The sequence below is a fragment of the Emydura macquarii genome, unplaced genomic scaffold (genome assembly GCF_026122565.2).
Source record: "Emydura macquarii macquarii isolate MOO-44397 ecotype Brisbane River unplaced genomic scaffold, CSIRO-AGI_Emac_v2 contig_1483, whole genome shotgun sequence".
Taxonomy (NCBI): domain Eukaryota; kingdom Metazoa; phylum Chordata; order Testudines; family Chelidae; genus Emydura; species Emydura macquarii.
This window is the reverse complement of record NW_027131620.1, coordinates 19,801,366-19,826,019: the sequence shown is the minus strand read 5'-3', so window position 1 is coordinate 19,826,019 and position 24,654 is coordinate 19,801,366. Positions and strand designations below refer to the sequence as shown.

The following is a 24,654-nucleotide window of genomic DNA, read 5'->3' as shown; positions in this document are numbered from 1 at the left end:
CCTGACTGATTTGTAATGTCTATGCAAAGCTAACAGTTTATTTTTTCCTTGCTGAAGAGAGAAGAGTGCATTTATGCACATACTCAAGACCTGTTGTTTTTTCCCCCCCTCTCCTCCCACAGTCCTGTTCCAGATTATGTCAAATCAACTGTGGAAACTGTGATGAAAATTCACCAGACTGAGAGTGATGGAGATATATTGGCATTTCTAACTGGCCAGGTACAGGCGAAAGGGTCTTTTTTTGCATAAAGTCACTACTTTGATGTACGGTGGAATTTTCAAAGCACTCATTATTGGCATAAGGCTGCTTCCATTAAAGGCAATGGGAGTTCAGAAATGAATGAAGCAGAGTTAGGCCTACTCTCAGGCCTTTTGAAAATCCTCCCTGTAGAGTAAATTAGATTTCTCAAAGTCAAGCACTTGGTGCTATGGTGAGTTATCTCCTTTGATGTTACTGTGCACCTTCATTCTCAGTAACCAGAGAAACTTCAAAATTGTTATGTACTGGTTTAACTCACCAAGTTATTAAAATGCCAGTAAATCCTCGTTAATCAGTAGAAATTCCAAATGGGATGACTATTAAGGTTTTTTCTTTTAATTTTATAAGATTGTGGCAGTTAAGTTAAATATCTTTAAAATGATTTGAACAGTAATATTTCAACCTAGATGGTACTTCAGATACAGAAATATTTTCCAACTTGCTTTTTAATTCCTGCTGCTGCACAGATTTTAATCCCCTTTTGACAAGCTTTTTATTACCCTATGTGGTTGCTTTGGAGCAACATAACTGCAAAGCCAACAACTATACAGTAACTATTGCTACCTTGTTAGTGTAGATTCCTCCCAGTATGTCCTTCAGATATGAGTTCTTTGGGGCAGGGACTTTCCTCTTACTAGGGGGTTATCTACACATGGAGTTATTCAGGAATAGCAGAATAGGAGTCCACAAATGGAATGATTCAGCTATCGCACTTTAAATTCATATCCTACCTTCATCTAAATTAACTTTCAAGTGTGGACAAGTCCTGTCCGTGTGTTTGTATAACGCTTAGTACCAGTGGGGCCCTGATCTCAGGTGGATCTTCTGGTGGTACTATGATGCACAATAGTAATAAAAGTGGTTGAGCTACCATGTGTTAGGAGTGGGAAAGGTTACAGGTATGTTACCCACACACCAGGGCATCCCACCTTTACCCCAATCCATAGGGCTCAAGGCATAACCTGGTTAAGGTACCCTCACTCTTTCCCAATCCGTAGGGCTCTGGGGGAAAGGCACCTACCCAAACCCAGTTCACACTCCAGAGCTCAGGGTCACCCATTCCCAGACCGTAGGGCTCTGGGTGTAACCTGGTTAATTGAAATACCCATCTTTTCCCAGGCTGTAGGGCTCCGGGTGTAATTCTCTGCGGGTTTGCAGGATCTTTTACCAGTGAAGGAGTCTTACACAATGATCTCCTTATTTTCTATTTATTAACAATTACCAAAACAGAATATACATGCTAATCATACAATGCTCACAATTCCCAATAAGGCAGACAAACTTCTCTGGTGGCCAATCAGGATTAGATCATCTGGGGACTCCAGCTTCTGCACAGTATGGTTGGCAGGGTGTTGAGGTCTGGCAGCTCTGTTCTTCTTGGGCTGTGTCCTGGAGTTAGGTTCCAAAGCACTTCCTTTTGGATCTTAGTTTATATAATTAAAACTTGGGTCCTATTTAGCTGTATCTTAACCAATCATTTAAACTAAGATATTCAAAACACCAATCCTAGCCCATTACGAAAAAGTTCTTTAACCAATCATATCCCACCACCTTAATTGATTTAAATAGTGCACACTTAGTTATGTAACAGACAGAAACAATCAATGAACCATACAGAAATCTTTCAGATAAACAATAGAGAATTGGGTACCATAAAGGCAAAACAATAAGAAGTGTAGATTTTACAACCACACCTGTTGATAAGTGATTCCTTTCCAGATAGAATGCTATCAGACCAAGTTTTCTTTAAGCATCTTAAGATATATTTCTTTATCTGGTGGTGGTAGGTACTATTAAGACAGTAGCACCTTCGTAACAGCCTGATATTACATTGTTTTGGAGTAGTTTCAGGAATGTGAAGTTGTGACTACCTACTACTTAGCCTGTGGCTTCTGTCTTTCCTAATATGGCTGCTATTGTTTAGCCGAAGAACAAGGCCTAAGCTTAGCCAAAAAACAAGGCCTCCCAAGGCCTCCGACCTTAAAGGTGAAGGAAACCTGTTGCTGACTTGCATGTCAAATTTCTTGTTTAGTGGAATTTCTTTTCCTGACCATGTAAATAAAGGGAATTAGCAAAGCATCATGGGTAACATATTTACATTTCATTTTATTTATTTTAGGTTGTTTACATGCTTTTCTTTTAGGGGTTCAATTGGGCTGACTCATGGAAGCTTGGCGAACTGGTGCTATTTGTAGTGGCCAACATCTTGGGCTCCAGATTCCAAGCTTTTTTATAAAGAAAAATTCTCAAGCCCCTATTGTTGCTAAATTAACCTTTTTTTTAAATGGACAAATTGATACAGTGGTGTTCGTCTCAGTTTGCAGACAGCCTGAAACAAAATACTTGAAAGGAGTCAAATGCCATCATTAATCTCAATTGGCTGAGAAGTCTAAAGCTAAGTTCAGTTCAGATGTCAGTATTGTTAACTATTTCACTCCTGATCAAAGCACAAAAGAGAGAAAAAGGATGATCCCAATACGATGTTCTTCACAATCTCATAACAAGATACTAGAGACAAACATTTTGCGTGTACCTTTTTCTTATGCAGCTGGGAGTGAGTTGTGCAATCTTAAGGCTAAATCTCTGTTGGTCTGTCTTCTGGTTTGATATGATTCTAGGAGGAGGTGGAGACCATAGTTTCTATGCTAATAGAACAGGCTCGAGCCCTTTCTCGTTCTGGGATGAAGAAACATCTTCGTGTTCTTCCCATGTATGCTGGGCTACCTTCCTCTGAGCAGATGAAAGTGTTTGAGAGGGTTTCACACAGTGTCAGAAAGGTAAGGTTGCCGTATGTAGTATTGCTATAGTGCCTGTTATCCAGAAGGATTCCATAGCTATTTATAGACTGCGTAGATATTGCCCACCAATCACTAAAATGTAGCAATCTCTGGTTTTGATCTAGACAGTCTTTCTGCACCAGCTAACATTGCCTATCAGTTTTCAGAAGGCAAGTGAAGACTATCATTATAGAAGGAATCATTACATGTTCATCTACTGCAAACTTTTCCCTCTTCCCTCTATTTCTTCTAGCTTCTTCAGTTTTCCCAAAACGTGATGGTGATGATAATCTTTCTCTTCCAATTACCTGATCAGTTTCTCCATTCTTATGTCTCTGCATTGGCTCCCCATGTGTTTCTGCATTCCCCTCAAACTTCTCATCCTCTTCTTTAAAGTACTTTGCTCTTGCTGACTTTTCCAGTTGGATTTCTTCCTTCAACCTATACAGCTAAGGCACTGTGTCAGTAATAAAAGGAGGCTTGGTGACATAGTGGGTTAATGCTCTAGAATTGGATCTGAAGAAATTAGTTAAACTCTGTTTTCACTTGTTTAAATTCCTATTAGCCTGTATTGGACACTTTTCCACATCACAGAGCTATCATGCAATTGGGAACAATTGGCATTTCTGTTCAGGTGAGACCTATGTCAGGAACTCAGATATATTGGCAGAACTGTCTAGGGTGAGCTATCATACCTTTTGCCTCTGCTTGGCTTTAATTTAGTTCTATATCGTTGACTTACTGTTGGAGAGAGATGAGCAATTGGAAAGTTGCCCTTATTGCTCCAGGATCTGATACTGGTGAGCAACTACAAGGATTTAATTTTTGCTATTTCAGAAGAAATAAAAATTAAACTTCTCTGCACTCTGTTATAGCATTTTCTTGCTGCGCTTTACATCTAAGTTGACAAGTATAACTTTAAAGTCAGCTTAAATAAATTATCTCAATTTTTATTGTTGTTACAAATGACACCCGAGATTATAACAGAAAGAAATTTGAAGGAAACATTTTTCTCAGTTTTCAGTTTGTTTTGTTATTTGATAGCACCTGTATTTTCCTTGTACTGATAGTTTCTTCAGCTTTTGTGGGAAGAGAACTGCAGTTTAAATAGGAAAATGCTTGTAAAATCCTAAAAATTGACAGGCAAGTTGCCAATGTCCCTTTAGTGTGATGTGAACTGCTTCATCAATGTATTATCTTTTTGCTTTCAGATGTATTCCTTGTAGCCTCTTTTACTGAGTTACTTCCAAGTTGCTCCTATCAGAGTCCTATTGCATTGACTGCAGGTTTTAACACTAATAAAAGTGAAAGGTCTCAAAATAACTTTGTTCTCTGATACGTTTAGGTGATAGTGGCCACCAACATTGCTGAGACATCCATCACAATTAATGGGATTTCATTTGTGATTGACTGTGGCTTTGTGAAGCTTCGGGCTTATAATCCAAAAACAGCAGTTGAATGCTTTGTGGTTGTCCCGGTATCTAAGGCATCAGCCAATCAGAGAGCAGGCCGTGCAGGCCGGAATCGCTCTGGAAAATGTTACAGACTTTACACAGGTAGGTGATATGTTGCACAGGAGATCTTGCTGTTGTGGGACTTGCAGCTAGTCAGACCAGTTTCTCTTCAGAAACATTAGATCATGAAGGAGACAACTGGAATCTGTGCTTCAGCAGGAAGTAGTGACTTCTCTTCACTGCTTCCGTGCATTAGTTAAACCAGTTCTCTAAACAGTGCAGTCTTCACTGGCTCTGAACAAAGGTGATGGGTCTGGAAGTGATTCAGCATTTCTCTACAATATTTGATTTTGCATATTCAGTCAATAATAAAACAAAACAGAAGTGTATGGCAAGTACATAGATGAACTGATTGTCATTATTAAACGTTAGCTTGGTGTTTATTTTGCATTTTCTATTCTTGTGATGTATGCTCATGCTTCATCCCGGGCATTGGTATACATATTTTAGTTACAACAGCTGACAAAATTAGGTCTCTCCACATCCCTCCAATTCACTTCCAAAACTCTTCCCACCAGACCTTCACCAGTAAAAGCCTTGCAGCATGTCCTGAAAGCCAACAGATTTGGGCTTTGCTGAATTAAGGCAGGAAGCAAATTGTAGAGTTAACTTCTCACCAAGAATGCAGTCTCCATCTCATTCACAGTTAGACCATGGTGATTTTCGTGTTAAGTTCCTTAGCTAATCTTGGTGGTCTTCACATCATGTGGACAGCATGGTAATCATCCACCAGAGGCCTCATGCTAGCAGGTGTTAATCAAATACATTGTTATACTATAGTAAATTTAACAGTTACAAAGGAGCAAATATAGATAAATAATTAAAACTTTAGGACCCAATTTTCAAAAGCTTCAGAAAATCTTACCCACCTTATATGCAGGCATACCCCTTTGTTTTCAAATAAACCCACCCATACGTGTGAGTTATATAGGTTTATAGACATATAGTGCCCATTTGTGCTGCACTTTCAGAGTCTCTGAAATAGAAGTCCTTTAAAATCCAAAAGCAGACTGATTGGGAGACATGCTATGAGACTAGCAGTAATTGCAAACCCAAGATGCTGCTTTAAATCTGGACCACAAAGTCCACTAAGCAATGCATTCTTATTGATATCTCAGGACTGCTGTATGCCTAGAATTTACTCCAACTCATTATACCTATTTATCTGTTACATTTTGTTCTGCATGATCTTGGAAAAGGCTCCTTCAGATACTACGTCTACCAAAGACGTATGTCTGGACATCGTCTGAATAATTAAAGGTAAAATTCCTTGCTCATATGATCCCTCGTGCAATACTAGCTGTCATAATACAATGCTTCGCTTGAACTAGTGAGGCTGGTGTGGTGAGACTTGTTATAAATGATTCAGTCCCTCAACTGGTAAGCTTAAAAAACCTACAGTCTGTCTACCTTAGCTCTTGGCTATTTCCTTTTGTGAGGGAAGGCTTTTCAGTAAAACAGTGCAGCTGCTTGTCTGTTTCAGATTCCCTCTAGTTTTACTGAAGCTTTATATAGGCCTTGTGTGTCTTTACAATTTCTAGGGTATCAGCAATAATTACAGTTTTAAATGTAAACTTGGTCTATTCTGTGTATTTATAATGAGCCCACTACATGCAATCAGTGGTTACTATTGCTTTAGTTCTAGCAGGAGAGTGTTCCAGCACTGTGTTGGGGTGAAACTAGGAGGCATGTGCTTTGTGTGCAGTTAAGATTAATTATCCATAGTAAGGTTTATGTAATACCATATTAAAATGCATCTTTCCAGTACCTTGTCTGTACGTTCACTGTCTCTGATCGGTCTCTGGTTATGTTGGTCTGTGATTAAAAACACTCCATTGTTATAATATATGTCTTGTTAATTGTGGAATGTTTTTCACTAGCATAGCCCTCATTCCTTTGAAAATCAGACACCTATTCCTAGATTCCATGGGACAGCCATATTGGGATCTCTTTCTCATCTGTGATCCCAAATCTGACCAACAACCTCTTCCATATGTGAAATGGCATGTAATACACCAACTCAGGGAGACAATCAAAATAATACTGTGGATCCAAGGTCAATAAATCATATTCTTAATGTGTTTTATCAGTATTGTGACTTAGTATGCTCAGTGGGGAGAGCAACTTTTCAAAATGACTTGCTTTCCATTTGTGTTTTTTCTAGCCACGTGCAAGGGCTTTGTCTTGTTTCTTATGTTGAACAAAGACTTTCTACCTCTGTATTTGTCTCACTTTGACTGACTGTTGAGGATGGAGAGTACAGTGGGGTCGGTTATACTCATACCCATGCTAGTCTACGTTACTGTAGCTTACTGTTAAACTCTGATGAGTTGATACAATGTCCACATGGCTGCCTACCTGGCTGGAGTAAGCACTATTCTGTTGTAAAGGCCACTTGTGACAGTCTAGAGTAGGAATTCTGAAGCAGAGATTGTTATTTGCATGTCAATATACAATGTAGTGTTCCAACATTTTTCATGGAAGCGCCAATATCTGGATTCTGTACTCACAAGTATACTCCAGATCTTTCAGGTTATTACCAGAGTTCTTTTGTATGTTACATAATAAGTAGATCATATTTCATTGCTATTGTAGTGATTTTTACAGAGAGGAGTGCTGGCACAAAAGTGTAAAACTCTTATTGCATATGAATTACTTTGTGGACTGGGAGAGCTAGTTTAATTCTGATAGTTTTAGCTAAGTCTTCACTGCAGAAAAAGTTTGTTTTGTACATCAAGATAGTGAATTTGATCTAAAGTCCTAATGGAGACAAGGTACAGGTAATTTTTATCTTGATATAGCTAGTTGAGATCAGCACCAGGCATGGACTATAGGTTTGAGGTAGTCACAGAGAGAGCATTTTTTTTACAGTGAAGGCACAGCCTTAGAATGGCAAGCTAACTGACTAATGTAATGTACATCTTTCGTTGACCTTATACAAAAGATTTGTCCTGATTTGGGCCTTATAAGGAAAATATTTTTAAAAAGGCACTGTCAAAAAGCAAGTGGGGTTAAAATACAAAAAACCAAATGGTAATGCTGTATATGCTTTTAAAAAGCTCATTGCCAACATATATTAGTAAAAGGATCCTGAGGTATTCTTTCCAATGTGAACAAATATTTTCCTCTTTGTAAAAAGCCTTTGCAAGCTTTTTTCCATTTAATAAAAATGTTTGCTTTCATAATATGTGCATACTTGTTTGTTACTGTCTGCCTGCTTAGAAACACTGAGCTGTTAAGATAAAAAGATTAAACATTTGTTTTGAAAAATGTGTGTAAAGTCATCACAAAGTTAATGTAAAAAGTACGTCAGATGTGGAGCCTATCAACCTTGACGGTCTCTATTTAAATAGTTTTATTTTTATATTTAATAATCATTTTGCCAACTAGGATTCAAATAGCATAAATAGTGTGGTCAGAGATGATTATAGTGATTTTTGTTGAAGTTAGCGCCTTAGTAGTATATACACTCCCATTAGCAATGCTAAACTGAAACTGGAAATATTGGCTCAGTGTAATCAGTGTTTGAATCTGAAACATGGTCCCAAGGAGCTTTGACTTCTTCATCCACAGAGGAAGACTTTGAGAAGTTGCCTCAGTCCACTGTTCCTGAGATGCAGCGCAGTAACCTGGCCCCTGTTATCTTACAGCTGAAAGCTTTGGGAATAGACAACGTGCTCAGGTTCCCTTTCCTGTCTGTAAGTCCTGGATTCCTGTTTGAAATGCTGTATTACGAGGGTTGTCAAACTTTTTCATAGTGTGCACCACATAACAGAAATATCAGCTTGTTGATCACTTCCTTTACTATCTGTCTCATGGTCAACCTTGTAATCAATATGGTAATTGTATAACATTCCGGTGGCAGCTACAGTAATGGCTTACATGCTTGGCTGGCTCCTCCTTATTTCCTGTTGATTCTACAGATAACCAGGCTTTTCTTTGCAATAAAGATCCTGGATGCCTATATATGCACCTGGAAACCAAGACAGATATCCCATATTATGTGACCTACCTGCTGTTGGTGGACCACCAGCAAGTGCTGTACAGACCGTCTGAGATCCAGGGATAATTGTCTGCTAATTAATACCCTGTTACTTTGGAAGGAGCAGTTGATGACCTAATACCATGTTGTGAAAGAGTATTAGCTTTTCATGATTCTGCTAGCACTACTGAAATGCCACTATTTTTGACAGTTGTACAGTTTGTACCCGAGAACTTCCTGTTAGAGGTAGCAAGAATAACTTTGAACAATTTAGAAAGCGAAAACCCTCAATCTGTAAAATGTAGAATTGTGACTGCCTTTCAGTGAAGTAGTGAAAAAGATAAATCTATAGTATTAAACCTCTGCATTTACTTTCATTTTTATTAACTAATGGTAAGTAGCAATCATTAGACTTTGTTTAGTGAATCTCCTGGTAATGTTTCCAGTTATATCTGCATTGATAATCCCAATACAATAGAATTTAAATACAAGAGAATTCAGGAAGCAATTGTTCTGATGCTGTAATAGTATCACTATGTTGGACAATCCAAATTTGTGTTTCTAGCTTGCACTTATTCTGTGTGGTCACAAGATCCTGAGAGCATCATAGTGGGGATGCTGGAACCTTCTAGAGAGGTTGGAGTTGTGGGTCTGTTGAGCCATGCTGGTCAGCTGAGGAAATAATATGATGCTCTGAGACATCGTCCACGATTCTGTAGGAGCAGGCTGGTGGGAAATGCTACTTCTGGGAAGAAAGGAATCTAGAGGGCTAGAATTGGTGCCTTTGATGCAGGAGTACTACTTGAAGAGGGGAGGACTTAAGAATTTTCACCAGGAAATTTCATATATTCCCATATCAGTGACAACTTAAAAAATTGTTTCAATTTTTTCTTCACAGCCACCCCCTGCACAGTCTATGGTGCAAGCATTAGAGCTGCTGTATGCTTTAGGAGGTGAGCATATGCTACACTTTCATTATTGTATTCATAGTATGTTTAGAGAACAAATCCAACTCAATGTGTATTTTACAAAGTTTTTTTTTTAATGCTTGTGTGGGTATTAACTTTAGTATTAACCAGACCTTTATTTTTGAGAATACTATTTGTACTGGATACTATTGTGGTTTCAGTCTACAACTTTGTCTATGTACCTCACTCTTGTAAGTACCTTCTAATCCTGTCCCAGGTTGTTCCAAACAGGAATATTCTAGGAGTTTTGGAAAGGTTATAAACTCTCTCATGCACAGAGTGTAAGCCAGTCTTTAACGGCTGTGGTTTAGGAAGAAAACATTATTCCATAATTGTCTACTGCATAGTTTCTTGCTCTTGCCTCTGAAGCATCTGGTATTTGTCACTGTCATAGGATATGTACACACTGATGGCGGCAAATTCACTGCTGTCAGATCGATTTATCCGGATCAACTGAGTGGAAGTGAAGACCCGCTCAATCAATCCAGAAGTCGATTTAGTAAAACCACCTTCCCAAAAAGCATAGCGCTTTGTTGGCGGATATGCATTTCCCATAGGAGCAGTGTAGTGGAAACAGCGCGCAGAAGAGGATTTAGGCAGTTGACGTAAGTTACACAAGCTACTCCACGTAACTTGCGTAACTCTTGTCAACTGCAACCGAATTTCCCCCTTAGTATAGACTAGGCTATAGACAGCATACTAAGCTAGAGAGACCACTGGTCTGGCTCGCAATGGCAGTTCCTGTGTTCCTGATTTTACAATATTATGAAGTGTTCATTAGGAGCTAGGTTGCGGATACTAAGTTGACTAGTACCTAAAGTTAGACACTCAAATCTACAGTTGTCTACATGGATAAATTGCTTGGCACTGAAATTCTTAACTGGTACAGTGGAGGTGTCTTTCAATTGTGTTGCATGCTATAACAGTAACAGAAACCTGTAACTTTTTCAAGGTTTAACCCATTCACTTGATTAAAAATTTATTAAAATGTATTGGGAGCAAATGGTTTGTTATTCTTTTGATGGGCAGAATAGTTGCAGTGGCCATGGAATTTAGAAACCTTAAATAATTCCTTGCTACTTGATTCCTCAGTCACATTTGGGAAGCATATTTCTGATTAAGAGCTCTTGTTTCAATGACAAATCCTTCTTTGGGATGAGCCAGTCAATGTCTGTCCTTGATATGCATATGTGATACATTTTTAAAATCCTAGAACTCCTTTCACACAGAGATCATTAAAAAAAAAACAACACAGAAACACACAACTGACAGCAAAATATGAGAGAGATCCAAATGTGCTGAAAGATGGATGCACAACTACTAAGCAATGTGCTTCCCTGCCTCTTAGGAAATCAAGTACCACTTTGAATGTCCTTGGGACATTCTCATTTTAAGAATGTCCTAAGCATCACTCTTCATCAAAAATTATTTAAAAGACATCCAGTCATAGTTACAAAAAGAGTTCTAGTTTCATTACATGCTCCAGATTTTGCGTGGCTTCATGACTGTACCTTTGATAGTACAATGCTGTCTAGTGTGGCAATTTTGAGCCTGGCTCCAAGTTTTGGCATGATTTCAAACCCACTGTTCATCCCAGTGGTCCAAAGTATTGCCATCTGAGCTAGGCATGAGTTTCAAACATGAAAGATAAAAAGCCAGTATAACAAACCATGGAGACCTAATTCAAAGTTCTCTTCTTTTTAGTTAGTTTATGTAATGCCCTTTTGTAACAGCCTCAATTAAATTAAAAATCAGAAACATTTACATTTTTGTCTCAAGTATTTTACTAATACCGTTGAGAGAACACTCAGATCATAGAAAATTATATTATAAATACAGTTAGCAATGGCTTTGTATTGGGATGAGTGGAACATGCATTTCCTAATTATACTGTTAACATAAGAATTGTGAAATCTGGATTTCTTGACAGCTGTTTCATTGCTATCTATGCAATAAAATGATGCCACTTTCATACTAACATTAAGAACTTTTGACAAGAAAGCTAGGGAGTTTAAAAAAAAAACCAAAAAAAAAAACCAAACCAAACCAAACCTATGCTTATCTCAGAAGTATCTGAAACAAAGACTACGTGCTTCTGAATTCAAACACTGGGAAGTGGGCAGTAAATTTGAAATGCATTGTGCAGGCTTTTGGGGCTTCAACAGGCCTTTGTTTGTTTTTCCCCCAGTCATCGATACCATACTATGACATACAGCATTAGAGCTGTAAGTTCTTTTGTGGCCATGTTTTTCCATGTGCTGATTCCATTCAGTGAAAGGAGGAGGAGGAGGAAGGGAGTTTTCACTTGTGAGCTAACTGATTGTTGGCAACCCTTTTGAGCTGGAAACCAGTTTTCTCACATTGGCTCAGAAGTGTGATGCAAGGGTAGATACACAGCAGAACCCTCTTAGGGAGGACTGAGTTTGAGAGGGAGAGGTTGGTAAACTCCCTGATTACTTCTTTGATGTTCTGTCAAAAATCCTGCACCCTTGGACAGAATTACAGAAAGATGCAAAGATATTCTGTGTTGGTTTCTCACATGTTTTGAAGTGCTAGAAATGCTGCTAAGATTTTAGCAGAACCTAAAAGCTCTTTGTGATATAATGCACAATTTTCCTATGTAGCCTAATAGGTGCAGGGACTGCTGCTGAGGAAGATGCAAATTGCACATCTCATTGAAATGCACAGCAAAAGCCTCCAAGAGATGCAAATTAAGGCCCAAGACTGCAAAGGGATCCAGAAGTATAGACCTGTATTCCCATGTGAAGCCCAGTTGACTGCAGTGGGGCTCCGCGTAGGCCTCAGGGTTCATGCTTTAGTCAGTTTGGGACCATAATTTCTATTGTTTCCTGCTTAGGCTATTAAATATATCACTGTGTACTAAATATTATTATTATTTTCTAAGGCATTAATCACAGTAGTACCTAAGCATCATCTATACCAAATTGCAAAGTGATAGGTAATGTTATCTTAACTTTTGCATTTCCTGATGCTTTGTGTTTAACTATGTCACCATAACATTCCATTAGTCTGCCTGCTGCAGAATATTTGGAGCTGTTGGGCATGTAAGGAATGCTTTGTTTCCCCCAGTCCTGAGAGAAAACATATGTAGAATGTATGAAAAGCTCATCAGATCCAGTTTTACCAGAAATATTTCTGCTGAATGACTTCCCACTTTCTCATAGAAAGGGAGATTTAGTGATAATGTAGTCCAAATATTAAAGCAAGCTTTAAACGACTGATAACTTGTGGTTTAAAACGTGTAGACATTACAGGTTTCAGGAGAAGAGCTCATTTTGGCCTCTGTTTCACTTCATAGTTTTCTCTCTCTACAAATATGTGAGGAGGCTTATTTAGCACGAGGAGCATTTCACTGTGGTTGTTTGTGCAACCTTGTCAAGGCTCTTCACAGCTCTGTCTCTCCCTACATGCGTACTCTTGCTGTTACGTTATTTCCCATCTTTTCCACTATGCTCAGTCCGTTAGTCAGATTCACAAAGTCTCTCTCTTTCTCCCACAAGGTACACAGTCAGGCTCTTGCCAAAACCTGACACTTCTTCCTCTCTGGTGTCTCTACATTCTGTTAATTTTTTCTTTCCCTGTCACTATAAACCCCTATCCATGCTACCATCCATCAAATAGACTAATCGCTTTCTCATTTTTTGCTTCATGTCTGCCCTCTTCAAGCCTGTTCCAAATGCCGCTACTAAAGACCAGAGCAATTTTCAAAACTGCCTAAAGGAGTTAGGTACTCAACTCCCTTAGGCATTTTAAAAAAATCTTATCCCCATCTACGCTATATAAACAATCGTGTTTAATCACAGTTCTATGTGGTATAGCCATGTTATTGGTCTGTCTTGTCTGTGTGGTCAGAAAAAACATGTTACAAAATGTGTTGGTTACATCTGTGTTTCACAGTTACGCTTAAACCTGGTTATTTACGCATTGTGGTCTGAGCCAAAATCATATTGCCCATTACTCTGCCCTTATCGATTCACCCTTCAGGAGCCTTCCTCTTTCTTTCTGTCTCCTGACCACACTTCTCATCTTCATCTTGAAGGTCTTGCACAGCTCTGCCTCTGTGTTACTTTTTTCCTCCTTGCACTCTTAACTGCCTGCTCTGCCTTCTCTGATTAACCTTCTTTCATTCTTCTCCTTTCCCAACTGCTTCCTTCATGGACTTCTCTCAATCTTTTTGTGCCTTTTTCCATGATGCTCCTTACTCTTGGAACTTTCTTCAGTCAAATCCTTCCCGATGGCATAAAGAAATTTACAGTGCTCCAGGTTCAGAGGTTCATCCTGTGGGTTGTGGCTGAGCCTTACTGCAGGTGTCTGTCTTAGACTGTAAGCAGCAAGTCTTTTATTTTTGTAAAATGCAATCACACTGTGCTCAGTAATAATAATTTGAAAATCAAACTGTCATCCTTCTGTTTTGTGCATCATCACCAACAATCACCATTCTGGAGCTAGAATGTAGCTGCTGACTTAGTTACTGATGCATGAGGCAGAACAGATTGCAGCTAACGTTTCTGTGGCTAGTGTACGTGCCATAGTGCTGATGGTATTAAATTATTTTTGTCAGTGAGCCAAGTAGAGCTGACCCAGAAAAATGGCACATTATCACCCCAGAGACTTGTTCTGTATCTGCTAGCCATGCTCACTCTTTTCTTTTCTTATCAATGCTCTTTTTCTCTAACTTCAAAGCAAATTCCAAAAGGGTAGGTGGAAGTTTTCATACAAAGCTTACTTTGCAGGGTTCAGTGCTTTCCAAATGGGATATACAAAATGAATTGAAGAGTATTTATGTGGCCATTATATTGTTGCATTGACCTTGGTGGTTCCATATTTCCTGAATTACTGGAGATGCCAGGAGAAGTTAGTCATGGATCGAGTGGCTTGTGTGTCTGGCAAGAAGCCAGTGTTTATGTAAGTATCATAATGTTTGCTAAAAAGTACCGAGGACTCATAGGAAAGTTAATGGGTATTTGTATGAGCTCCCGATTTCCCAACTGGATACTTGATAGCTCAACAAGCTTTTCTGAGAGTTTCTGCTACATATTAGCTGATGGCACCAGAGATTAAGATAATTTCCTGTGCTATTTTGGTTTGCTTTCTAAATACTTAGTATTATTCCTGCAGGTCTGGATAAACATTGTCGTCTAACAGAACCTCTTGGTATGAGAATAGCCGAGTTCCCTTTGAACCCTATGTTTGCAAAGATGCTGTTGGAATCAGGTAGGTAAAAGGCAAAGTGCCATCAATAGTCTTGTGCTGAGTAAGAGAGAGTGTCTAACCGGGGACAATAATACTCAGTGCTGCAGTAGAGCAAATGCATTACAACTAAAAGAAGCTATAGTCCATTTTGGTGTGATACATAGTTAAGAAGTCAAGAAACCATTTGATACTATGAGTGCATTCCAGGGCCTTCCTGCAATCTTAGACTAATTCTGAAGTTATCTAGTATAACTTGGCCTATTTATTTTCTTGACCCATGGTATTGCAGCAATGTACCTTACAGGATTTGAAAGTAATTGATCCCATACCAGCAGAAAAATGCTTTGGGGTAGGCTATACTTTTGGATAAGGGCAATATTTTTTACAGAGTTGTTCAGCTTCCGCGAGGCTACGTCTTAGGTAATAAACAATAAGTAATAGCTCCCAACTGTAAGGCTCAATGGTACAATAAGAGGCCCAATCCTGCAAAGATTCATACACATAATTAATTTTATGCACTTAGAGTAATCCTGTTGAAGTTAATGGGACTAATCATGGGGACAATTTTAAGAACATGTAAGTGTCTTTGCAGGATAGTGAGTTAATGCATTAACCTCTTATTCCTGATTACCTGGGTTAAAATGCTGCTAAAGCAACCAGTGAAATAAATTATCTTTAGTTCAGCCTCCAGTAAAAATATTTATTCATCACAGAACCAACATACATTTCTTCACAGTCAGTGTCCCCTACTCAAGAGGGCCCTAGGAATGAAATATAGGAAATAGGCTATATTAGCAAAGCTGTGCATTGGACTGAATCTGCCCATACTGTACTGTAGGCAGAGTTGCTGTTTAATGTCTTTCAAAAGCTCCATAATTTGCCATATTCTCTCTTAAAGGAAAAGATGGAATAAACCTTTTTGAGAAAAGTTGTTTTAAATGTATGCCCAATACATAAAAGTGGCTTTCATAACAAAGGTCTCTCTTCAATACCTAAAAATTATACATATTCTTTATTTCTGTACTTTAGTATAAGTGCAGACAAAAATGTAACAATAGGCATTTGCCAGTCCTTGATTCTAAGGTCTATATATGACAGCATGCAGATGTGATGGCTGAGCTGCATGTACCTGATTGCTGCTGCAGGGACTGACTGATCTACTGCAGAGAAATTCCTAAGTTCCTCTCCACCCGCACCCCGCTTCCCCCCTCCCCCCCAGGCTTCCCATCATATGTTACAATAAGGGGCTTTTTATCAGCAAAGCCCTCCTTTACCAATAAAATAAGTTTTAATTTTTCATCACTGCTGTAAGATACTTTCTTCTGGAAAGTTTAAGAGTAAGTTACTCCTTTCTTTTTTTTTTTTTTTTTTTTGTGGTAGTATTTATGTTTCATAAGCTTGGAAGCAAGAAACTTTTTTTTTTTTCACCACTTATTTCACAGGAAACTTTGGCTGCTCTCAAGAGATCTTGAGCATTGCTGCCATGATGCAGATTCAGAACATCTTTGTGTTCCCTCCAAACCAAAAGGCTCATGCTGTAAGTTCGTTCTCATAATTTTCTTCACCTATTCCACATCTTTCAGTGTCTGCCAGCTCTGTTATTAATATCTGTTAAGGACTTTCAGAGTCTGACGTGCTAGAATGGAACTGAGGATTTCTGCCTTTGCCCAGACTGCTTGGTAATGGAGAAAGAGGAAGCTGTGTGGTAGTGAAACCTGCAGACAATCCTCTGCTAATGATGGAGGCCTTGTACTACAGCGGGTCAGGGAAGTGTTTGGAAGTTTTAGGGTCATAAGTTGGTATTAGTCAATTTTGGGACGTGTGGAAAGGACGATTGTTCATTTTGACCTTCCCTTTAAGATAAAAAGGTAAATTTATTTTCAGGCTGATAAAATTATTTAATATGAAATGGTTAATTCATAGGTACTGAGCCTAACCTTACATACGGGAAGTAAATCCCATTTCTTTTGTGCATTTCAGTTTTAGAACTCCGCCTTAAAAATATAGTATGTTGAATAGTGAAACATTCACATTGGCTGGGGGCAGTTCTTATATGATAAGAGTTAAAGGTCACTAAATACTCAGAACAATAAGAACTGAGGGCAGCAGGAATGATCATTGAAAAAAAATGTATTTCTTCTCCTTTTCCAGATCAGGAAACATAGAAAATTTGCTGTGGAAGAGGGAGACCATCTCACTATGCTTAATGTTTATGAAGCTTTTATTAAAGTAAGGAAGTTAGAGTACATGTGGATTCCTGAGGATGAAGAAGGGGAGAGGGTGGGTTCCAGTAGTTTTGATGCCAGATGCTCAAAACTAAGAATCCTAGAGGTTTGAACGCATGTAAGATATCGACCCACGTGTCTAATATCTTTTTGTTTAATTAATTAACGGCTACATTTGTCAGAGATGTTCACATAATCCCACTGAGCTGGTAAGACTTAGTCAGTGGCTGTGTAATGTACAGGCCTTGAGTTGTAGCCATCCATATCTTCAGTTATGCTGGGACTTTCAAAGAAACATGAGAAATTCATGTTCTCATTTATTTTCTGTTGATAGTTTTGAATTTCAGTAAAATTTGGATAACTAACTCCTGCAGGCACCTTTTGAAAATCCCAATCATTATATATAAAGTCTTGTCAATGTCTTAGTGTGCTTGGTGATCAATGGGGTTTAACTGAAACCTTAGTGCATGTCTGAACACACAGGGTGCACATCTTTAACTATACCAGGACAGTATATATGTAGGAAAAGGTAATAATCTATACTAATATAAGGCACCTTGTACCCCAATATAGCTGTGTCCGCACTAGGAGCTGTACCAGTGTTACTATTTTGATTTAAAAAGTGCCCTCTAATCAAAGTTATTGTAGTGGTACAAAAACAGTGTGTAGACCAGGCCTTAAATGTATTGTGAACTGATTGTCTTTGTGCATGTTGGAAAACAAAGTACAAAGACATCTACTTATGTCTTGCCCCCCACCCACAAAATTGACTCAGATTTAATGTGTACTGAGATGAATCACTTTTACATGATAATATGAAATAGCTGACACTATTTCCCTCCCTCCCCCTCCCCCCCCACATCCCAAGAAATAACTCGCATATATCAGTAGGAAATAAGCGGTGGAAATGTGTTTATGAATTGGAAGTCATTATTTCTGTTTGAAATATACTGTGTAGGCAGTGACAGTTCATATTCAGACTGGCTGCAGTTAACTTCCCAATGTAAATAGGTAAATATCTGAACAAAACACAGTAGTTGGGGAACAGTAGGGAGTTTTACTGTGGTATTTGTAACTGTTCTTGTATTGTTGTTGCTTTACAGCACAGCAAGAGTTCTCAGTGGTGTCAGGAACACTTTCTAAACTACAAAGGGCTTGTTAGAGCAACAACTGTGAGGGAGCAACTGAAAAAGCTTCTTGTCAAATTTAAAGTACCAAAAAAATCCAGTGAAGGTAGGAGCTACAAAATTAGGACTTTTTTTTTGTCTTATCTGTTGGAGTTTATCTGAATATCGAGTTGCTCAACTGTCAGTTTATTTCCTTCTGTTACTATATTTCAAGAAATAATGTGTCTTGTCAGCCTAAAAATAACGTATGTTAAATAAAATTGAGATTTAAAAAAATGCATGATAGTTTTTCAAGAGCAGCGCTTAAGCCTATTTTTACAATTAGAATATCTTTAAACCTTGATAGCTTCATTGATAGCAGCAGTGTTGTCTAGTGATTGTTAATAATAACTTCAAAGGTATAGCCTAATGGGAGATTTTCAGAGGCACAAAAGGCAGGCACCAACTCCCTTTTATACCTTTGAAAATCTCACCTCATTACGATCAGCTCACTGGTATAGACATACTGGAGCTGATTTTCAGCTATGCTGAGCACCCACAGCTCCCATTGATTTCAGATGGAGTTGCAAGTGCTCATCACCTCTAAAAATCAGGCTGCAACCATTTAATCCTCACTACACCTTGTGAGGTAGCTATAGTACTATTTCCAGGGCAGTTAATCTGGCACCTTTGGTTTTTACCCAGTAATTGAGATTTACTGTGAAACCAGAGGGAGGGGAATAAAAAATCCTGAGTCTCTTGTCTTAAGCCTTTTCTCTGAAAGCCCAAAAGTTGCCTTTGATGACAGAGCAGTATTTAGGGGATTGTTTGTCATTGCATCAACTTTCAGTTTAGCAAATACACTTTGCAGATTAACATGTTGATTCCCTTCTTTAGGTGACCCAGATCCTGTTCTGAGGTGTATAGTTTCTGGTTTCTTTGCTAATGCAGCTAAATGCCACTCCACTGGAGCTTATAGGTAAAATATGTCTGTATATATACGTAATTCCTTAGAATTGTCCTTTTTTTTTTTTTTTTTTTTAAGCATGCTTCTTTGAAATGACAGATCTAGAAGTCAACAGATAGATACTTCTCTAGATACACAGAGCAAGAAAAGTTTTGTCAGTTCTTTAAATTGAGATTTTGCAATGACACATGTAACAGTTTTCAAATGCTGTTTGTTTATCCCCTCTCTGGTTGTCTAAATGATGACTGTAAGTCTGATAGAGGGGAATTGTAAGTTGTTACTAATTCATGTGTTAATGCAAGCAGGTACTATATAGGTTTCAGTTCCATAGGACCTCCAATGCATCTTAATCCAAGCTTTCAAGACCCCGTTCTTGTGATGTGGGCAGAAATCCATTCAGTGTTAGGGCTTGTCTGTACATAAATGTTAATTTGGAAGGATGTAGGTATGAATTTAAAGTGGATTAACTGTTCCTGTTGAACTCCATTTGTTGATATTTTTATTTTGGAATGTCTGTACATGGAGTTAATTGGTCAGGAATAACTCCCCATGTAGACAAGCCCTTAGGATAATCGCTTCAAACTTTTTCACTGGTGATTTTGGCTAGAATTTGGGCCTGATCTTTGCAACTGAAAGGCTGGTGCATTAACTCTACACCTCTTTAACTTGCTCCAGGTCTTTCAGTGTTTAAATTTATTAGCATTTTGATGGGGGCTGAAAGGTCAGCAATAAATAAATGTTAAGTATAAATTTGCAATCATTAAGTCTGAAATAATACTTTCTCTTAAAGGACTATTCGTGATGACCAGGAACTGCACATCCATCCCACCTCCGTGCTGTATGCAGAGAAACCTCCTCGCTGGTAAGCTAGAGCTGCTTTCACTTGTCTGCCTAGATCAGGAAGCAGTCCACATCCAGTATTGTTAGGCGATTCCCATTAATAGCTCTGTTCTACATCAGTGCAGCAACGCACCTGGAAGATCCTGGTTCACAGAATGTGAGCTCAAAAGAGGCTTCCTCTGCAGCAGTCTTTAGGCAACCCCCAAATAAGACCATTAGGTGGGGAGCATATGGAAAAGTGGCATTAACATCATATTAAAAAGTATTAAGAGCTGTGGAGGCAAGAGGGGAGCCAAGTGGACGCTTCCTAATAAAAAACGGAATCCCAAGCCTTGTGCTGCAGGCAAACTCATGCACAGGAATTGCTCCCTAAAAGAGACCCTCCATCCATTGTGAAGACTATCTTAGTTCAGTGATGTGGTGGTTAATTAGGAGGCTAAGAGGCCATCCCACTGAAAAGACATATTTTAACAATACAAGAGGTGGTAGTTACTTTTATTACACATTTATATGGTGCGGTAAAGGTACATGGCACACTGGGATACTGTTTCTCCTCCAGGAAGTTTACGATCTAAAATGGAAGAGACAAAATGCTTCAGGTAAAGAAAGGTGTGGCAGTGTAGACGGATTTATGGAAGAAGTGGGTTTTAAAATGTGGTTCTAGTCTCATGTTCTTTTAGGATATTACAAGTTAGTTGTGTGACATTGATTTTCATATAAAAAGTGCTCAGTGAACAAATGAAAATGTTTTTCTAATTGTCAGCCTAGCAAATGCAGCCTGGGTTCCTGGAGTCAAGCTAGATTCTTGCAAGCTTGTGCATAATCACTACTGATAAAAACTCTGCAGACTAAATTAGGCTGTCAGTGACACCTGTGCAACTTCATTGTCTTTGAATTGTATCCTCAATGACACTTGTGCACAGGGTTTGCACAGGTGTTGCTGATTGGAACTTAGCAATCAATTCTGTTGATGCACAATTTGGAAATAGAATTCAGATCACTCAGCCTAAACTGGTTCTAATAGGAGTAAAATGTAAATGTAGTAAACTTATTTTTGCCACTAAAGTCAGCGGACCTGACTGAATGCATACAGGGAACAGAGCTGTTGAGTAAGACGGTACCATTAAACATGCAGCAAAAATAATGAGAGTCCTGTAGCACCTTAAAGACTAACAAATTCCTGCAGGCATAAGCTTTTGTGGGCTGCAACCCACTTCGTCAGATGCATGAACTGGAAATCACAGATAGGAGGTATATATATACATCCAAGGGTAAGAGACAACAATGGGGAGGGCAAGTGCTAACAAAGTCAATACAGTTAGAATAGATGAGGCCTATTCACAACTGTTGATTAGAAGGTGAGAATGTGTGAACAGTGACAATTACTTCTTGTAATGAGATAACCATTTCAAGTCCCTGTTCAGACCCAGTCTTATGCCTGCAGGAATTTTAGTCTTTAAGGTGCTACAGGACTCTGGTTGTTTTTGCTGTATACAGACTAGCATGGCTACCCCTCTGAAATTAAACATGCAATCATTGTTTTTCAGATTAGAACCACACTTCAAGGAGGGATTTAAAGTTGTAAAAACAGGGTACTTCGCATCTGGGTGCGAGACCTCAAGCATACAGTAGGGGACAGCCTGAAAGATATGTGTGAGTGTGAGTGAGACAAATCATGAAGAATGGTGATTATGGGGCTAATCTGGGATTCAGGAGACGTGGGTTCAATTCCCTGTTTCACCAAACTTCCTGTGTGACCTTGGGCAAGCTGCTTAGTGTTTCTGTGCCTCATCCACATCTGTAAAATAGGGATGTTAGCATCATCATACTTCACAGGATGTGTTGTGAGGCATTAAAGATACTAGACGTAATAGGAGCCTTTTAAGTGCCTAAGATATATTGTTCTACTTCGAGTGATTGCTCATTCCATTCCACTATAGGTGAGTACACGCCACCGTGCACGGTTCCCAGAACGTTTTCCCCCCTAGCAGACCCCTTAGGGCTGGCTCTGGTGCCCCCTGGAGTCCCACGTGCATGCTGTGGTATATGAGGCACTGCTGGCCCTACGCCCCCTCAGTTCCTTCTTTCCGCCCATGATGGTTGCTGGAACTAGCCTTGCTCTCTGCAAGTACTATTCCCCTTCTTTGAACTTTTTGTTATTCAAAGTAGTTTAGTTAGTTATAAGTAGTTGTTAAGTAGTGTTAAGTGTAGTTAGATAAGAAGTCCCTGAGGGACTTAGAGCGGCCGGGCCATCCCCCGGTCGCCTGGATTTAAGCCGTGTGCCTCCTGCAGGAAGGCTTCCCCGCTCAGCGACCCCCACGATCAGTGCCTTAAGTGCCTGGGGGAAAAGCACAGGAAAGATAAATGTAAGATCTGTAGGGCTTTTAAACCGCGGACTCAGAAGGACCGAGAGATCTGGTTAAAAGCCCTGCTTATGGAGGCAGCGTTCCGCCTGGCGTCTGAGCCGTCCTGCTCCACCTCAGCACCAAGCATCACCTCAGTGCAGAGTGCACCGCCAGCACCAGGTTCAACTCAGCACCGAGCAACATCCCCGGTGCCGAAGAAGAAGAGACAGTGTGCAGAGTGCAGACGCTCCCCTGCGCCGTCGGTATGGGCAGGGTCAAGTGCGGAGATGCACCGGCCACGGCCCATCGAGTCTTCTCCGGTGTCTGCATCTCCGAGCAGGGAGCCTCCCCCGACTCCTGGGAGTGGGAGAGTACCCCTGCTGACGCCGTCGACACCGGAGGCTTTTCAGGCGGCAAGAGCCTTGTTGGCCTTGCCTACACCCCCTCCACTTTCACCCCCTCCGCTGAGGGAGAAGGGATCGGTGTCCTGGGGCAAGCCCGTGTTCAGTCCCCCCCGAAGGGTGGTGGAGATCCCCAGTACAGGGAGGAAAATCTCCCGCCAGACAGCCACTGGGGGTAGAGCAAGGACGCTCCCTCAGCAGTCGCTCCAGGTTGGTGTCATTGAGCCGGCCTGCTTCAACTCAGGATGCAGAGTCTCCCTCTCAGCGCCGCCGTCGGTCCCCGGCACTGGAGGCAGCCAAGAGGCGGCACTGGTCAAGGTCCACCAGGTGGCGCTCAGATAGCTCCTGTTCCAGATCCCTGGCACCGAGGAGTTGGCCCGCACCAAGGTGGCGCAGAACCCGGTCACCGTCGGAGGACTAGGCACCGAGGGGTTCGCCTGCACCAAGGCGGCGTGGAACCCAGTCGCCATACGAGGACCCCGCACCATGCACTCCCCAACGTGGAACCCGGTCGCCGGAGTCAGACTCGGCACTGTGGATTTTGGAGTGGCTCCGGTCTTGATCACCAAGGGGCAAGCGGTGCTGCAAGTCCTCAGTACTGAGAAGGCGCTCCGGTACCAAGAGCTCTTCGGAGCACGCCTCTGTCCATCGGCACCGCTCGCGGCGACAGAGGCGGTCCTCGTCGTCCTCCACGTCGAAGGCATCGAGAAGACAGTCCCTGGCCTGGCACCTGGGACCGAGGACGGCCACGGCACCGCCGGTCTACTAGCTCGGGGTCCCACAGGGGGGACAGTCGTCGGGACAGCTGGCACCCCCACAAGGCATCACAGCAGGTGGCACAGTCAGCCCCAGTTTGGCCCCAGGGACAATGGCCGCAATAATGGCCTTATTGGGCCCCATGGGGCATCCATATGGGACCAGGGCCCCAATCCACCCTGTCAGCGGGGGTGCAGTCCATGCCTACAGCACAGGAGAAGGCCCATAGACACCGCCCCTCGGGCAAGGAGTCAGACCCTATGGAGGGACCCTCTATGGATGCATCCCTTCGGCAGGCAGGGGAGCACCCACAGGACGTGCCTCGGCAGTCCTCTTCCTCCTCCCCAGACGAGGCCGTCTCCCAGCACCACATGGTGCCACAGGAGGATTTCAGGGCACACCAGGAGCTCTCAAGAGGGTGGCCTCTAACTTGGGGCTGGGGGTCCAGGAGTTAGTGGAGGCCGATGATACCCTCTTCAATGTGCTGGCGGTGGCTGCCCCAGTGAGAGTGGCCCTACCAATCCACGATAGGGTCCTCAAAATTGTTAAGGCCCTTGTGGCAAACCCCTTCCTTGGTCGCCCCTATGTCGAAGGTGGCTGAGAAAAAGTATTATGTCCGGCCGAAGGGCTCAAGTATCTGTTCACTCACCCGGCCCCGGGAACCCTGGTGGTGGATGCAGCCTACCAGTGGGACAGGCAAGGTCAGCCAGGTTCTCCTCCCAAGAACAAAGACAAAAAAAATTTGTGGATTTGTTTGGGAGAAAAATTTATTCCACAGCAGTCCTGCAGTTCAGGATTGCCAACCATCAGGCCCTCCTGGGGAGATATAATTTTAATTTGTGGGACTCCCTCAGGTGGTTTGCTGAGGCTCTGCCCCAGGACCAGGCCGCAGACTTCACCACCATTCTGGATGAAGGAATCACGGCGCCAAGGGCAGCGCTCCAAACGTCCAGTGACGCTGCTGACTCGGCGGGTAAGGCCATAGCCTCTGCCATTTCCATGAGGAGGTGCTTGTGGCTGCAATCCTCAGGCCTGTCCCAGGAGGTGCAGCAATCAATCCAGGACTTCCCCTTCGATGGGTCAGCCCTTTTCTCCGATCAGACCAATGCGAAGCTGCATGGTTTTGAAGGACTCCAGGGCCACGCTTCGCTCCCTGGGCCTGTGCATGCCCCAGGCTTCCAAGCAGCAGCCACGGCCCCAGGCGCAGCAGCAACCAAGGCCTCCGCCTAGACCCTTTCAACCCTACAGAAATAGGGACAGAAATAGGGAGCTTAGAAGATGGAATCAGCCGCCCAGCTCG

The 24,654-nt window shown here is 41.2% G+C and overlaps 1 protein-coding gene across 2 annotated transcripts in view; it reads left to right on the top strand.

Moving 5' to 3' along the window:
- The window catches only part of DHX35 (DEAH-box helicase 35), a 53,684-nt gene that overhangs the window by 18,187 nt on the left and 10,843 nt on the right, over window positions 1–24,654 (top strand). For both annotated transcript variants that reach the window (XM_067554404.1, XM_067554403.1), the window contains exons 10-20: window positions 123–219; window positions 2,878–3,036; window positions 4,382–4,592; window positions 8,124–8,248; window positions 9,431–9,485; window positions 14,640–14,735; window positions 16,157–16,251; window positions 16,866–16,943; window positions 18,043–18,172; window positions 18,943–19,024; window positions 19,803–19,874. In XM_067554404.1, the coding sequence (XP_067410505.1) occupies window positions 123–219; window positions 2,878–3,036; window positions 4,382–4,592; window positions 8,124–8,248; window positions 9,431–9,485; window positions 14,640–14,735; window positions 16,157–16,251; window positions 16,866–16,943; window positions 18,043–18,172; window positions 18,943–19,024; window positions 19,803–19,874 (1,200 nt within the window). The remainder of the gene's footprint in view (window positions 1–122; window positions 220–2,877; window positions 3,037–4,381; window positions 4,593–8,123; window positions 8,249–9,430; window positions 9,486–14,639; window positions 14,736–16,156; window positions 16,252–16,865; window positions 16,944–18,042; window positions 18,173–18,942; window positions 19,025–19,802; window positions 19,875–24,654) is intronic.